This window comes from Talpa occidentalis, unplaced genomic scaffold, assembly GCF_014898055.3.
Source record: "Talpa occidentalis isolate TD23 unplaced genomic scaffold, MPIMG_talOcc4v2.1 talOcc4.8, whole genome shotgun sequence".
NCBI lineage: Eukaryota > Metazoa > Chordata > Mammalia > Eulipotyphla > Talpidae > Talpa > Talpa occidentalis.
In genome coordinates, this window is record NW_023605194.1 from 74,015,963 (window position 1) to 74,030,011 (window position 14,049).

General features: G+C 58.7%; 1 protein-coding gene across 1 annotated transcript in view; it reads right to left on the reverse strand.

Moving 5' to 3' along the window:
• The window catches only part of CNTN2 (contactin 2), a 31,475-nt gene extending 17,864 nt beyond the window's left edge, over window positions 1-13,611 (reverse strand). Inside the window, exons 1-4 of the mRNA XM_037497833.2 lie at window positions 13,591-13,611; window positions 4,753-4,872; window positions 384-528; window positions 97-272 (exon numbers count right to left, since the gene is read on the reverse strand). Of these exons, the coding sequence (XP_037353730.1) occupies window positions 97-272; window positions 384-528; window positions 4,753-4,822 (391 nt within the window). The 5' untranslated portion in view covers window positions 4,823-4,872; window positions 13,591-13,611. The remainder of the gene's footprint in view (window positions 1-96; window positions 273-383; window positions 529-4,752; window positions 4,873-13,590) is intronic.
• Between the last annotated feature and the right edge of the window lie 438 nt (window positions 13,612-14,049).

Sequence of the window (14,049 nt, forward strand, 5' to 3'; positions counted from 1 at the left end):
TGGGGCACATCATGTCACATGAGGCCAGCAGTTTGCTTCAGGACACTTCCCCCCACACCTCTTCCCCTGACAGTCTTGGCACCCCCTGGGTCTCACAGCCAAAGTGGAGGACAGCTTCCCTGCTGATGACAGTGCCCACTGGGTTTGAGGCCAGGCACTGGTAGACGCCGGCGTCCTGAGCCTTGGTGGGGTTCAAGATGACCAGGTTACCCCCGACCAGCTGGTGGCGAGAACCCGGCTCCAGGTTCATCTCGGTGCCATTCATCTTCCACCTGCCGCAGAGGAGTGGGGGGCCCTCGCCTGAGTCCAGCCGGGTGGCAGGGCTGACGTGAGGGAAAAACTGCATGGGGCTGTCCTCCTGGCACCCACCCCAGGGGTCTCACCTATAGGTGGCCGGAGGGCTGGCCCGCGCACGGCACACCAGAGTCACCTTCTCCTCTGTGGACTCCTCTGGGAATAGCAGGCTGAGAGGCTGGTCTTCAAAGACAGGCCCAAAGGTGGCCGGGGCTCCCCGGGCTAAGCTCTGAGCTGCAATGGGGAACAGCACCAGAGGCCTCAGGGCCTGGGGCCAGCTGCAGCCTGGTGCTGTCCAGTAGGACTGTGTGATGAGGGAAAATCTCAATTTCCTGCCCTGTACAGGGGTGGCCACTAAGCCATCAGGCTCTTGGGCTGTGACTGAGGAATCACATTTTAAATTTCATTTCATTTTATTAATTAAAGTTTGTATTTAAGCTCCAACTAGTCCAGTTATTTCAGTCAGTCACCCCCACACACTCTGATACTGAGAGCCTGCTGTATGCCTGGCCTGGGCGAGTCTGTGTTGTAACAGTGAATGAGCCAGTGGCTCTTCAGGGAGGAGTTTGCAGTCCAGGGAGGAGCCAGGACGGACAGCACAGGGTAGGAGCCATAGCAGCAGCTCACACTCCACCTGGGCCTCAGCACGGAAGCCGTGGACCCTGCCTGGGGGCCGAGGGCGACTCTCCTCACGGGAGAGTCATCTGTGGGTGTGAGTGGGCCTGGACAGACGTGCGAGGTCACTGGCCCCAAACGTGGAGAGAGTGTTCCTGAGCCAGGCCCCCTCCAGGGTTGTGTGCCCCAACAGAAGAGCCTCTGGCAGAAGCAGAGGGACTATGGACTCACCCCCAGAGGACACAGAGGAGGCCTGGGCAGGGTGTGTGCCCAGCAGGGAGGTGTCAGACCCGGCATGGGATGGGGCAGGGGTTGGGGGAAGAGAGCCTTACAATGGGTGGATGGTGGCAACTTTGGGGGCATTTTCATAACATTCCAGTGTGAGAGAAGACAGAAAGTCCCAGAAAAGGCACACAGGTCCAGGCCGCTCCTGAATTTGCTGAGCAAGTGGGTATCATACAGGTAAGAGGAGTTTCCCTGCTTGCCCTCCTCCTCGTGGGCTGACGCCCCTTTTCCTGCCCATTGTTTAGGGTCACTGGGATGGGGACACAGGGCAGGGTGGGCTCTTCCTGCCCATTTGACTCTCCTTTGTGGTATCAGGCAGGAGCCAGGCCACCCCTAATTGGCTCCCACTCTGCAATGCAGCTGATTTCAGGCCCTCTTCGTTGGGTCCTGGTAGGGGGTGGACCCATTAGCCAATTAGTGCCTCCTCTCCCAGCACAACCAGCTGTCAGACCTATTCCAGGGATAGGAGGTGGCCCCATCACAGCTGAGGCCCGGCCCCGGACCCCTGGGAGTGGGGGCAGCTATTTAGCAGCTCTCAGAATGAGCAAAGAGCAGGGCTCTCAGGAATGGCGTCCTCTACCCCTCCCACCATCTCCCACCATGATCCCTCACTGGCTCCCCAGGCCTTGGAGACTGTCTGGGCATCATCTCGGCTGGAGCGCCCAGTTTAATCCCAAGTTAATGATGGTGATGGAGGGTAGGGACCCCTGCCTCAGCTGGGACCTTCGGGAGGTGGGGGAGGAGGGGCTGAGGAAGCAGTTAGGCTGCTGGGAGTACCTTGCAAAACAGCAGCTTCCAGTAAATCTGTCTGGATGAGGGGTGGGGGTGGCGAATGGCCTGGGGACACTGACGCTCTAAGACTGGACTGGACTTCTTCCTGAGGATATTTTCGCCGCTGCTTGCGGCTGTACACATGCCCCCCTGCAACATCCACACCAGCCCTCCTCCAGTAAATTGCCACATCTCCAACCGACACACACAAACATACACACACACACTCATGCCCAGCTACACTACCCCAGGAATCAGATATACACATCTGTCCCCTGGCACATATACACAGGTGAACTTAACACACATCCGGGCATCCACAGTAATAAAAATAGGCGCTGCGCATCGAGGGCTTCCTGTGTCAGACAGCAGTGCCCGCCATGGTTTTTTTCTAGTAACCTCTTTATAAGACCAGAATTGCCATTTTCTCATTTGACTACTGTGGAAACTGAGGCTTAGGAAGGTTAAATAACTGCCCCGATTTACACAGCAAGGAGGAGCGGATCTAGGGGTTTGGGCCTCCCCAGCCTCATCCCATAGCCAGTGTCTTTAACCAGTGTCCAGGATCCTTGACCTCAGCTTCCCATCAGAACCAGCAGGCACCTTGTTCCATCCTTGTGTAACTGAACCCGAATTTCTGGGAATGAGGCTCTGAAATCTGGCAGTTGAGGTAGAGCCGCCAAACCATGCTATAGGCCTTCCCTACACTTTCATAACCCCCCAAATGTAGCGCCCCATCATGCAACCACTCACCTCTGTACACTGGCCAACACCCACAGACACACCCTCACTCACCCCACAGCTCCCCCTGAAACCACACACCACACACATCACACATACATACCACACACCACACACATATAACACACACACCACACACCCACCACACCCACCACACACCCACCACACACACACACCAAACACCCACGACATACCCACCACACACCACACATACACACACACCATACACCACACATACTATACACACCATGCACAAACCACACACTCACCACCACACACCCCCACAAATACCACACATACACCACACATACACACACACCACACACACACCACACATACTACACACACCATGCACAAACCACGCACTCACCACCACACACACACCACACATACCACACACACTACACACACCACACACAAACCACACACACCACACACACACACACATGGGCAAAGCCATACCCTCCTTGCTCTCTGGTTCTGAAGCTTCTCTGATTCTCTCCTGGTTCCCCATCTTGGCGAACATAGGCCTGGGAGCCTGCGGAGGAGCGGACTAGAGAGGTGAGGGCGTGGATGGGCTCTTGCTTGCCTTCCCCCTCGCTGCTGTGCTCCCGGGACATGGCAGCAGAGAAAGCAAGTGCGAGGCCTCTTCCCTGGGGGCTGGGTGCAGTGATGGGTAGGTTCGCTCCTGTCTGGGGTGCGAGATGGGCCAGTGGCCGCAAGCGTGGAGAGACTCTGTCTGCTCCGGGATGTGACAACCTGGTGGCCCCTCTCCCTCGGGCTTCCCGCACCTGTCTCAGAAAGCTGTGGGCTGCCATGCCCGTGGCCTCGGATGACCGGTCCCCTTCCCTTAGGATGGGGGATGCTGAGGATCCCAGCACTCTCCACGGCTCCCTCTGAGGGTGTCTTTGGCTCCGTGCAGCCTGCCCCCCCACCCCTCAGTGCTCCTCCTGAACTGGGGCCCAGGCACAGGTAGTTAGCTGGGTCAGCCCTACTCCCCAGCAGCCTTGCTGACTTGGGACAGGGTTGGGAGGCAGCCAGGACATAATGGGAGCAGCTGAAAGTGCGCCAGTGGAGTCTGTCCCTGGCGAGACAAGACCTGAGCCGTGGCTGCGGCCAAGCTGGGGTGGGGCGGGAGCTGACTCCCAGCGGCCAGAACTCTGGAGGGCAGGAGTCCTTACCATGAAATCTTTAGGGAGAAAGATTGGCCGGGCTGGGGGTCAGGGCAGAGAGGCCATGTAGGCGTCCCAGCAGGCCACTCGAGCAGTAGCAGGTGCTAGAGACCTTGCTCCAGCCCCCTGACAGGCTGGGGGCTGCAACCTGCCCCCTGGTGCACTCCAGAGTCTGGCTACCTGGCCTCTTGGCTGGCGCTGACCTCCACGCCTCCCACCTCGGCCCACCTTGCCTCCTCTCTCCTCAGATCCTGTTCTGTACTCAGCCCGTTTGCTGCCTGGCACAGCGTCACCCTGAAGAGCCCTCCCAGAATTCTGTGCTATTTGACCCCTGTCTCCTGCTGCCAGGGCTCTCTCTGGAGCGTGCAAGCCAGCGGAACTTTGGCCATGGTGACGGGGCGGCACAGCCCGTGCTACCCAGAATGATGCCAGCCCCTGAGACGTGACCAGTGCCATGGAAGAACGAGGTTTCCAATTCAATTTCATCTTGGTTTCCATAGTCATAGGAGGCTGTGGGCGACATGGCGGACAGTGTAGCCTGGGAGGCTCGCTTAGGGAGGCCTGCTTGTGCTGTGATCTTGCTGTGTGGCCCAGGCAAGTTACTCATCCTTTCAGCATTATTCTTCCATCTATACTATGGATGGCAAGTCCGTCCCTGCTCCTGCTCACCTCAGGTGGCAGGTGAGGGTCCCCAGTGGGAACAATGCATCAGGAGGTGGTCTCAGAAACTGAGACCCCCAGGCCCTTTGTTGTGCAGGCATCACACAGACACAGCAGTGTGAGGAACCCAGGCGCGTCCCTGCCCAGCATCCCTGCCCAGCACCCCTGCCTGGCATCCCTGCCCAGCATCGCTGCGCCCAGACGGCCCTCTTACCTGGCAAGGCGACCAGTGCCACTGTGACCACCAGCAGCAGGTGAGACTTCCTCCCGGTGGGGGTCCCCATGGCAGGCACTGCGGTGCAGGTGGGGCTCAGAGGAGTGGAGACTCAAGGACCTGGGGAGGCAGCAGGGGGAGGACTCAGCCCAGCACCCTCCCAGCCCCAGGCACATCTGGGTTAGTCTGCTCTTCCCTCAACCTGGGCAGAGTGGCTCCAGCTCTCAGACCCACCCCCCCGGCCCCCCTGGGATGGGACTCTATTACCAAGGAGCCCTCCCCAGGCTGAGTGCCTCCAACTGGCCCCCTGGGAGTCTGGCTCTGCCCTATACCCCCACCCCCACAGCCAGCAGGTGCTGCTAGGGAGGAAGTGAAGCCACAACTAATTGGCAGGCAGGAATCCACCTGCCCACTGACCTGGTAATGGCTCCTAATGTGGGGTCCAGGGGACAACTGGGCCCCTGACTGCTTAGGGAACTTGCAATGTCTCCCTCTAGAAGTGGGGGCCATTCTCCCCTGCCCCTTCCCCACAACTGTCTAGGTAGGGGTGATCGCTCAGGTCCAGCATTGTTTTTCTAGGGAGAGGGTTTCCCTGAGAACCCCAGACCCTCTCACCTGGCTCCCAGCTACTTAGGGGCTGCACTGGCAGTGCCCCCCAGTCACAGGGGCTGACAGTTACCGCTGCCCCAGAGGAGCCTCCCTCCTACATGGAGAAGAGAGAGACCTGGAGCTCTTGCAGGGAGCAGGTCACAGCCCCCTCAGTCTGGGGGATGGGCCCTATCCTGAGAGGATGGGCAGGGCCAGTGTCCATCTGCTCCCCACATCTGGGTGGACTCTTCGAGCTATGGAGGGGAGTATGGGCTCTCAGGGGCCCACTTTCAGCTCTTTGGGTGCGCCTGGGTCTTAGAGCTGCCATGGGGCGCTGGGCAGTCAGCCACCATGGGCCTCCTTGGCCCTGCATGCTTGCTTTGTGGAAATCTAAGAGGCGCAGGCAAGGGTTCAGGGCTGGGGGCGCTGCCTGGCTGGGGGCACTGCCACCATCTGGCTGCAAGGCCCCGCCAACTGTCACCACCTGTAAAGTGGGTGCCCTCTCAGGTCCCCTCTAGCTCTGAGACTGTAATATTCCCAGGAGGTGAGGGGTGCTGGTGGGGGTGGGTGCTCCTTCCTGGATGTGGGATGAAGAAAAGATGCAGACTGGCTTCTGCCCCCGGCTGGGGCAGCATGTGAAGACCTATCCAAACTGGGGCTCTCCCTCTGTTCTCTTGGCAAGAAAACTCTCCCAAACACTTTCAAACCTCAACATTTGATCCCCCTATGACCTTGTCATCTTCAACAGCCACAGCTGCCACCCGAAGGGGCTGAGGGTGGGCGGGAAGCGGCCCCAGGGCCTGTGAGGGAGGATGCAGGCAGAAAAGGCGGGTGTCCAAGGGGCTGGGGTGGGGCTGAGCAGATGGTGCTCCCTCCCCCTGCCCAACAACAGCCTCATATCCATTCCCCTTTATCAGGAAGGGGATCCAGGGCCACCTCTTCTCAAATACCCAACCCTCCCTATGCTTGGCGTGTTCATTTCCGGCATGCACCCAGAAACTCGGCAGGCATGTCGAGCCTCTCCGGCACCTCCAGCACACCGATCCCTGTGCCTGTGCTCATTGAGCCATGCCTCCTGGGTGGGCCCAGCCTGCAAGTCTCCACCCACACCCCCAGGGCCCCCCACCCCCGGCCCCAGCACAGTTCAAGGCAGCCTTGGTCTTGGCTGCACCCCATGCTGCCCTCGGAGAGCCTGTGTCCATTAAGAAGTCGTGAGGTCCCCGAGGGGAGTGGCCGTGTTTCTACCGTGGTACCACCTATACCTGGCAAAGTGCCTGCCACATAATAGGCGTCACCTGTGAGTCGAATGACCAAGAACAGATGTGAGTATGTGCTTCCAGGAGCCAGTGCACACTTACACACACTCCACTCACATAATGGAGCTCAATACACAGCGGACTAGGCCGACTAGTCTCCAGGGATCCCCGAGGGTGATCCCAAGGCAAAGTTGGGCACACACGTGCACACATACACATGCACACACATACTCTTATAGATGCACACTCTCACAGAAACTCACACCCTTTCTGTTTCAAACACTCTATCACCTTCATCCATTCATCGTGCATCTCACACATTTTCACACTCACTCTTCCACACACCTTCACACACTCCCCCCAACCTGCCTCCCTCACATGCACACACCCAGGTTTCTAGGGCCAGCAGGGTGTTTGCATGGGAGGATCTAGAAGTCAGCTCTGACGCCTGCATCGCAGGGAGCCACCCTCTTGATGGAAAGATCAGGGGACAGGAGCTAGCAACAGCAGCTCCATCTTTTGATGGTTTTGTGAGTTTGGGCAAGTTATGACCCTGGTGAAGACTCACGTTTCTCATCTGCAAAGTGGGGGCCATCCCACTTAATTGAGAGCTGTGCTGAGAGTTACATGAGCGATGGACAGCCCTGGAGGGGAACCCTGGGGCCCTGAAGTGTGCGCCGGGTCAGGGGAGGACGGGGCTCCAGACCCTACCCAGTCAGGGCACCCCATTATGACTGTTCTGTCTACTGGATTTTCTTACTAGGTTCCTGCTAAACACAGAGTTCTGTAGCTCAGTGTGCAGTCTAAGGAAGAAGGTGCTCGGTAACCTTTGCCTGCCCTTTGTCTGCCTGCCAGTCCTGGGGGCCCAGCAAGGGCTAGGGGCACCTGTCCTGAGTGTGCAGAGCAAAGCAGACTCGGGAGCTGGGCCTAGATTGGAGCGCGGGGCAAGAGACTGCTGCTCCCAGCAGTGCTGACAAGAGTAGGATGTGTGTGTGTGTGTGTGTGTGTGTGTGTGTGTGTGTGTGTGTGTCCCTCACTGGCGGGGAGCCCAAGGGCCCAGCCCTGCCTTGTTTCCTTGTGATCTAGAGACCCGCACCCTGGATCTCCCCCCAACTTCTCTGCGGTCAGAATGATCTGTGCCACCACCACAGACATTTACTGGACCCCATAGAAAACCCGCCTCAGCTGCTGGCCCTAAATGTCAGTTTAATTCAGATTTTTATCACCTTTGGGCTGGAGGACCCTGGGTACCCCCTGGGGACCAAGACCTACAGCCTCAGAGGAGATGAGGCTGGGGGATGGGCTAGGACCAGGGAGCACCTGGATTGCACTTGGGGTGCACTGTAGACCTATCTGCCTCATCAGATGTGCATGGAGCTCCATTGTGTGCCAAGGCCTGAGTGACACACACACACACACACACACACACGAGAGTTTGGGTCCCCAAGGGTGAGGCAACTGGTACCATCTTGCCCTGTGTTCATTTCCACGCCAGTATTTATTAACCATGTGCCAACCGTCAAGCCAAGCACTGGGGAGACAGTGAGAAAAGCACTGCCTGACAGAGTAAGAGTCACAGTGCACGGGCTGGCTAGCCCCCATACCACCTGCCCTATGACATGTTCTAGAATGCCCAGGATGGAGGAGGGTTTTATGTCAGGAGTAAGGCTGAATGGAGCGCTGCCAGGCCCAGCGCTGGCCCCATGAGCTCTGAGCCAGCCAAGCCTGGCCCAGGCCAGCTGCCCTGGTGCAGGGGTTCAGGCACAGGCTGGCACAGGCGGACACAGGCTGTCGCCACTGTGAGGTTGACCCTGGGAGGCACCAGCACATAGGGAGTGGGCAATTTGAGGTTCAGGGCCACCAGGGGGAGCTGGCTTTATTTCTGGGCTTGGGAAACAAAGGGCCCAGGAGACAGCTGCCGGACTGACGGCTGAGAGCTGGACCCCAGCACACTATAGGGGTTCCTGGACTGAGGACATCTGCATGGAGCCAGTCAGAAAATGATACATTCCCCCCAATGCTACCACCTGGGATGCCCAGCTCCCAGCCCTGAATCTGTGTCCCTGTCCCCCTGGACAATGGAGACTTGGGCATTGAGGGACTTGGCAACTGTTAGATGGATGTCTCTGTTGGGGACAGAGGCTGGGTGATTTGTTGTAAGTGAACAGAGACGGCAGGACCCCCGAGGACCCCCTCCTCCCTCCTATGGTTCAGCTCGCCCACTAGCAGGCAGCGCTTAAGCTGACCAGCCCGGGGCTTACTAGCTAGCGGAACCCGCATGTAACTGAGCAGCAGAACCCACATACAAATGAGCATCGGAACTCGTTATGCTCATGACTTAACCTTTCTCAGCCTTAATCTCCTGTCTGCGAAATAGGGACAACCAGGATAGTTCTTCCATCACTGGACTTTTGTGAGGCCGGCACACTTCCTGGCTCATGGCAGGTGCTTGGGAAAGCTCAGATGTCAGCACTGAGGGTGTCACCCCGGCCTCAGCACACGGGACACACGTGTCCGTAGACACCATGTCCCTTCGAGGTGGCCCGCTTCCACAGGGCAGAGTTTGGGCTGCACGCACGCATGTTAGGGACACGCTCCCACAGCCTCCAGGGTGGCGTCTTCCTCCTCCCTAAGCCCGCGGCATGGCAGGCCTGGGCAAGCACCGACCCGCAGGCACCCCAGGGGCCGGCGCAAGGGCGCAGAGTCAGTTCCAGATACCAAAGAGCACCTGTCTAGGACAGGCCCCGGCTCTGCCCAGCAGGACTTCTCAACCAGTCCCATCTCCTGACCGGGAAGTGTAAGATGGGGGGAAGAGGGGAACAGGGGCTCTGCTTTCAAAAAAGGAATTGCTACCTGGGACAGGATCACTGTCCTCCTGGAAGGTCTGGACCTTCCCACACCCCTCTGGAGGGACAGGGTCATTGGGGGCTGGTGGGGCCCTTGCCAGGCCGGGTAGGAGCTGAAGACTGTGTTTGGAAGGCCCTGGTGGGGAGGACTTGTGTCCTGAGCTGGAGGAGGTGCTGGGGCAGATTCGGGTGGGATGGAACTGCCTCAGTTCCCAGCGGGGCAGGGAGCGGATGGAGTCAGGGCGGCCTTGCAGCTGGGCTCTCCCCTGTCCTCTCTGCGCACTCCCTCCCTTCTTGCCCCTTGGTTTCTCTGCAGGCTCTTTGTATTTGCAGCTGGGGCCCAGGCTGCAGAACCCGCACTGCCCCATCCTCTAAGAGAGGCTGGGGCTGGGCCTCCCTGGTGGCGCAGCGGTTGGGTTGCGGGGCTGCCCACAGCTTCTGCAGCGCCGGTTCGATCCCCGGCTGCTCCCCGGCCACCGGAGGAGGGTCCCACATGGCACGCAGACCTCTCCTGCCGCCCGCTGCTCCCCTCAGCGTGTACTTCGTCCTTGTGCCTGCTCTGCTCCCCGCTCTGGCTCTGGTGAATTCTCTCACCCTCCCGCGCTTCTGACTGTACCCAGTGCTTGTACAAATAAATAAATAAATAAATAAATAAATAAAAATAAAATAAATCTTTAAAAAAAAAAAGAGAGGCTGGGGCTTCCAGGCTCAAGGATTTGCCTAAGATTTCAGCATTGGGGGCGGCAAGCCCTGGATCTACAGTGAGGAGTCTCTGGCCATCCTGCCCCCATTTGCTCCCTGGAGAGACCCCCTACTGGGGGAACTGGACAGAGGGGGTCTTTCACCCACTCGGGAGGAGCTGGGATAAAGGGCGGCTGTAACCAGACCCTAGATTTCTGCTTCCTGCCTTGTTCCATGTGTGGTTCGGATTATGGTAGTTGAGTCCCTTTCTGAGAACCAGGAACAGGAGCAATTGTGCCAGCTGGGTTCTGAAGAACCAAATCAAGTAGAAATCAGCAGAGCAATTTTTCATGTCCCCTCATCTTGGTGGAGAGCTTCCCCCATGCCCAGTACAGTCCTACCAGCCGGTTCAGAGCCTGACCCGGGTGTGGGGTTGAACCTGCTTCTCCCCTCGGGCTAGACTCTTCTAGGCCCAGAGGAACTGCACTGGAGCTTTGGGCAGACAAGGAAGGCTGGCAGGGAGGCCAGCAGACATTAAGCAGATGTGAACCAGGACCAGAGGAGACAGCAGCTTGTCTCTGGATGGGTGCCCTTGGGTGTGGGGTGGGGCTCATTAGACTAGAAGGTCCCTAAGGTGTACCTGGGCCTGCACCTGTCCTGGGAGGCTGCCATTTTTGTTTAGGGTCAGAAGATCACACACCTTTGCTTTTGTTTGCATCCTCTTTGGGTAAAAGAGGAAACGGAGTCTCATTTTATAGCGAGAACGCATTACATCCAAGGAAGGACTCTCTGACCCCAGGTGCTTGTACCGGGATGCCAGTGTATGGAGAGTCCTGAGAATGTCCCAGGTTAACAAAGCCTGGGGGGTTTGCCCTAGATTAGGGTGGCCTGGAAGGGTGGTAGTCATCCTGCGGGGGTAATGAAAAGGGACCTTGTCTTCTTATGGATTTCTGAGTCACCCCTTCTGTTACCTTTGGGAGAGGAGGGCCTGAGGCCAAAAAACACTGGGTCACCCACCCAACTCCTGCTTCCAGGCAGGACTCTCTCTGCCTTTGGACCAGACCCCAAGTTCTCCTGACCCTCCTGGAGCCATTGCTCCACGTGCTCATGGTTCACGCAGGCTAACTTCAATTCCTGCTGCTTCTCTGGCACCTTCTTAGCTTTGGTTCTTTGTCCAGTTCTGCCCCAGGAATCCCTCCAGCATACAAATACCACCCATACTCAGCTTAGACATTGTCTTCGAGATACACTTTCTAACAAACATTTGGCTTGAGGATGTTTGGGGTGGGTTTGCTTGGGATGTGGGGGGACATCCTCCCAACCACGGCCATTCATGATGGCCTTCAAGCTGGAACAGGTACCTGGGGGCACCCCTTCCCATGTGCTCGCTTCCCAGGAGCCAGTTTGGAGGGAGACAATATGTGCAACCATCCCCCTGAGCACATCTCCTCAGAGGCCCATCCCACGTGTCTCTATTTGGACCAGGGCTGGCTGAGAAGGTGCTGGGATGGAATTGCATAAGGAGTGAGATCTGGCAGGGGGATGGTGTGAGGGTGGGGAGGGCTGAGGTCAGTGTAGCCCTTGGGCCGGCTGGGAGTACAGGAGATGGGAGTGCAGGGATGAACTGGGGGTTCATCCTCTGCTACTCACCCACCCCCTGCCCCAGTGAACACAGGGGATTGGTGTATCTGGGGTGACTTGGATGTCAGGGCCTCAGGGTATCCTCCCCGTCTGTCTCTCCTCCTGGCTTCCTATTGCTGGCTGAGGACTCCTGAGAGATCCTCTGGGAAACTGGGGAGAACTTGGACCTTGTGGTGTAAGTTGTGCTTGGGTGGTCCTGCAGCCTGGCTTGGAAGGAGTTAACTGAGAGCCTGGGGAAGCCTAGAGAAGCCTGGGCTGCAGCTTCTCTAGGAAACAGAACTCCCCACTAGACCTGGAGTCAGGGCACCATCTCCCTGCCCCAAACCCGAGAGCCCGAGGTCACCCCAACCTCTCCCACAGGTGACCCACCTTTTATTTAACCCTTGTTCTGGTTCCTTTGAGTGGACAGGAGGTGAGAGCCAGGGGCCAGTGGATTGAGGGGCTCTCTGGCCAGCAGACTGGGAGGGGACCCTGACACTGGTGCTCGGAATGAGGTCATATCCCTCCTGAACTGGGCTATTGGGACTGGGCTCCTCTCGCAGCCGCTGAGCAGAGGAGAGAGGAGGCTGGCAGGGCTGGGAAGGGAGCTGGGGGACTTTGGGGTATCAGGCTGAAAGGAAAGGTGGTAGGGTCTGACCAGTGGCAAGCTGGACTGGAGAGGGAAAAAGTTAAGGGCAGGCACTGTGGGGTTGGAAGCCCCCCTTCTCCAGGGCTGGGGCCAAGGGCACTCCCACCGCTCCTCACACTGGTCTGTCTAGATTCCTAAACCCCAACAGCAACTGTGATTGGCAGCTTTTCCTGCTGGGATGCAGAACCCCCCCCCACCTCTGTGGTCTGCAACTGAGAAGCCTCAGTCTGTTCCCCAGCAGTACCGGGGCTCTCCTCAAGCAGGCCTTTCTCATTATACCTCCTTTCTTGCGTCTCAGACCTCAGAGATCCTCCTGGAAGAAACGAAGGGTTCCAGCCTGCCATTGGCTGGGGCTGCGTCCCCACCTCTGACCCTGGCTGGAGGCCCAGGCACTGGGGGGAGCATTGCCCTCTGGCGTTTAGATCTGCAAACAGTGTCCTGCCGGCCTGGAAGCCCCTGCCAGGCCAGCATCTCTCCTTATTGGAAAGACAAACTTCGTGCAAATCCTCCTCTCCCTCCCACCAGTGAGGATGAGGGGGAGGGATCTGAGCAGATAAGGCTGGGGAGGAGGGAAGAGAAGACAAGGAATTTCAGCCTGGTGGTCCCAGTGTCTCCCTCTTTGGGGTGTGCTTGCCTCAGCTTCTCCTCCTGAAGTCCCTGCTCCTGGACAGTCCATTGTCCAAACTTGCACACCTCCCTCTCTTCCAGCCGCCCCTCTGTCACACTGAAGCAAGACTTTGCAAACAGGTCACCTGCAGAGCAGACCCAGGGCAGACTCAGGTCTGGGCCACCAGGCGCTAGCCCATCCTCGGACTTCTGGGGCCAGGCTAAGGTCTGGGGCCTCGCTTCACAGACTGGTGTGGCTCTGCTCTGGGGGGCCAGGGCAGGCCCTGTGACCACGGCCCTTTCTGCAGGCAGTTCTCACTGCCAGTGGGAGGCTGACTCGAATTCCTGGACACACGGCTGGGTCCAATTTCCCAGTTAGGCTTGGCCTGCGGGTCGGGGGATGGGGGGCACCTCTGATGAGGCAGCTGTGAGGCTGAGGTGAGAAGAAGTCAGACTGGCCCCAGCAGGGGGTTCCTGACCTGCCCCCGCCCACCGCCAACCCCCACCAGGTGCAAGGCAGAGGCATGGAGCCCCTGGCTCAAGAGCACCGGGCAGCCCTGGGCTGGAGGAGATCAGAAAGGTTGGCACCTACCTGAGGTGAAAGAAGGGTGTGGGCCCGGCAGGTGGATGCTGCCGGCGGCGGTGAGGGAGCCAGGCCGGCAGCCAGCCCCGGGCGCCCCGCTCTCCTTCGCTGCCTCGGCCGCTAGCGGCTGTCCTGGCGGCACGGCGGCGGCGACGGCGGCGTTTGAGGGCGCCTGTGTGTGCGCGCCCGGAGCCACTGCAGCATCTCTGCATCAAGATGTGCTCCTCCCTCTCCCAGGCTCCGCTCACTGGCTGGCTCCCGTCCTCAGCCGACGCTCGGGCCCTGGAGATGGCTTCCTTCTGCACCCCTCCCGCCCCCTGCCGTCCCCACCCTCCCGGCTTTACCTCATTTGCTGTCTTTTAAAGACCAGGGAGGGAGCCAGAGCGCCGAGCCCTCCATAATGCAGGGGCGCCCCCGCCCCGCCCCGCGGGCGCTGTCTGGCCTGCTTGCCCATCCCTGCCCAGCCGG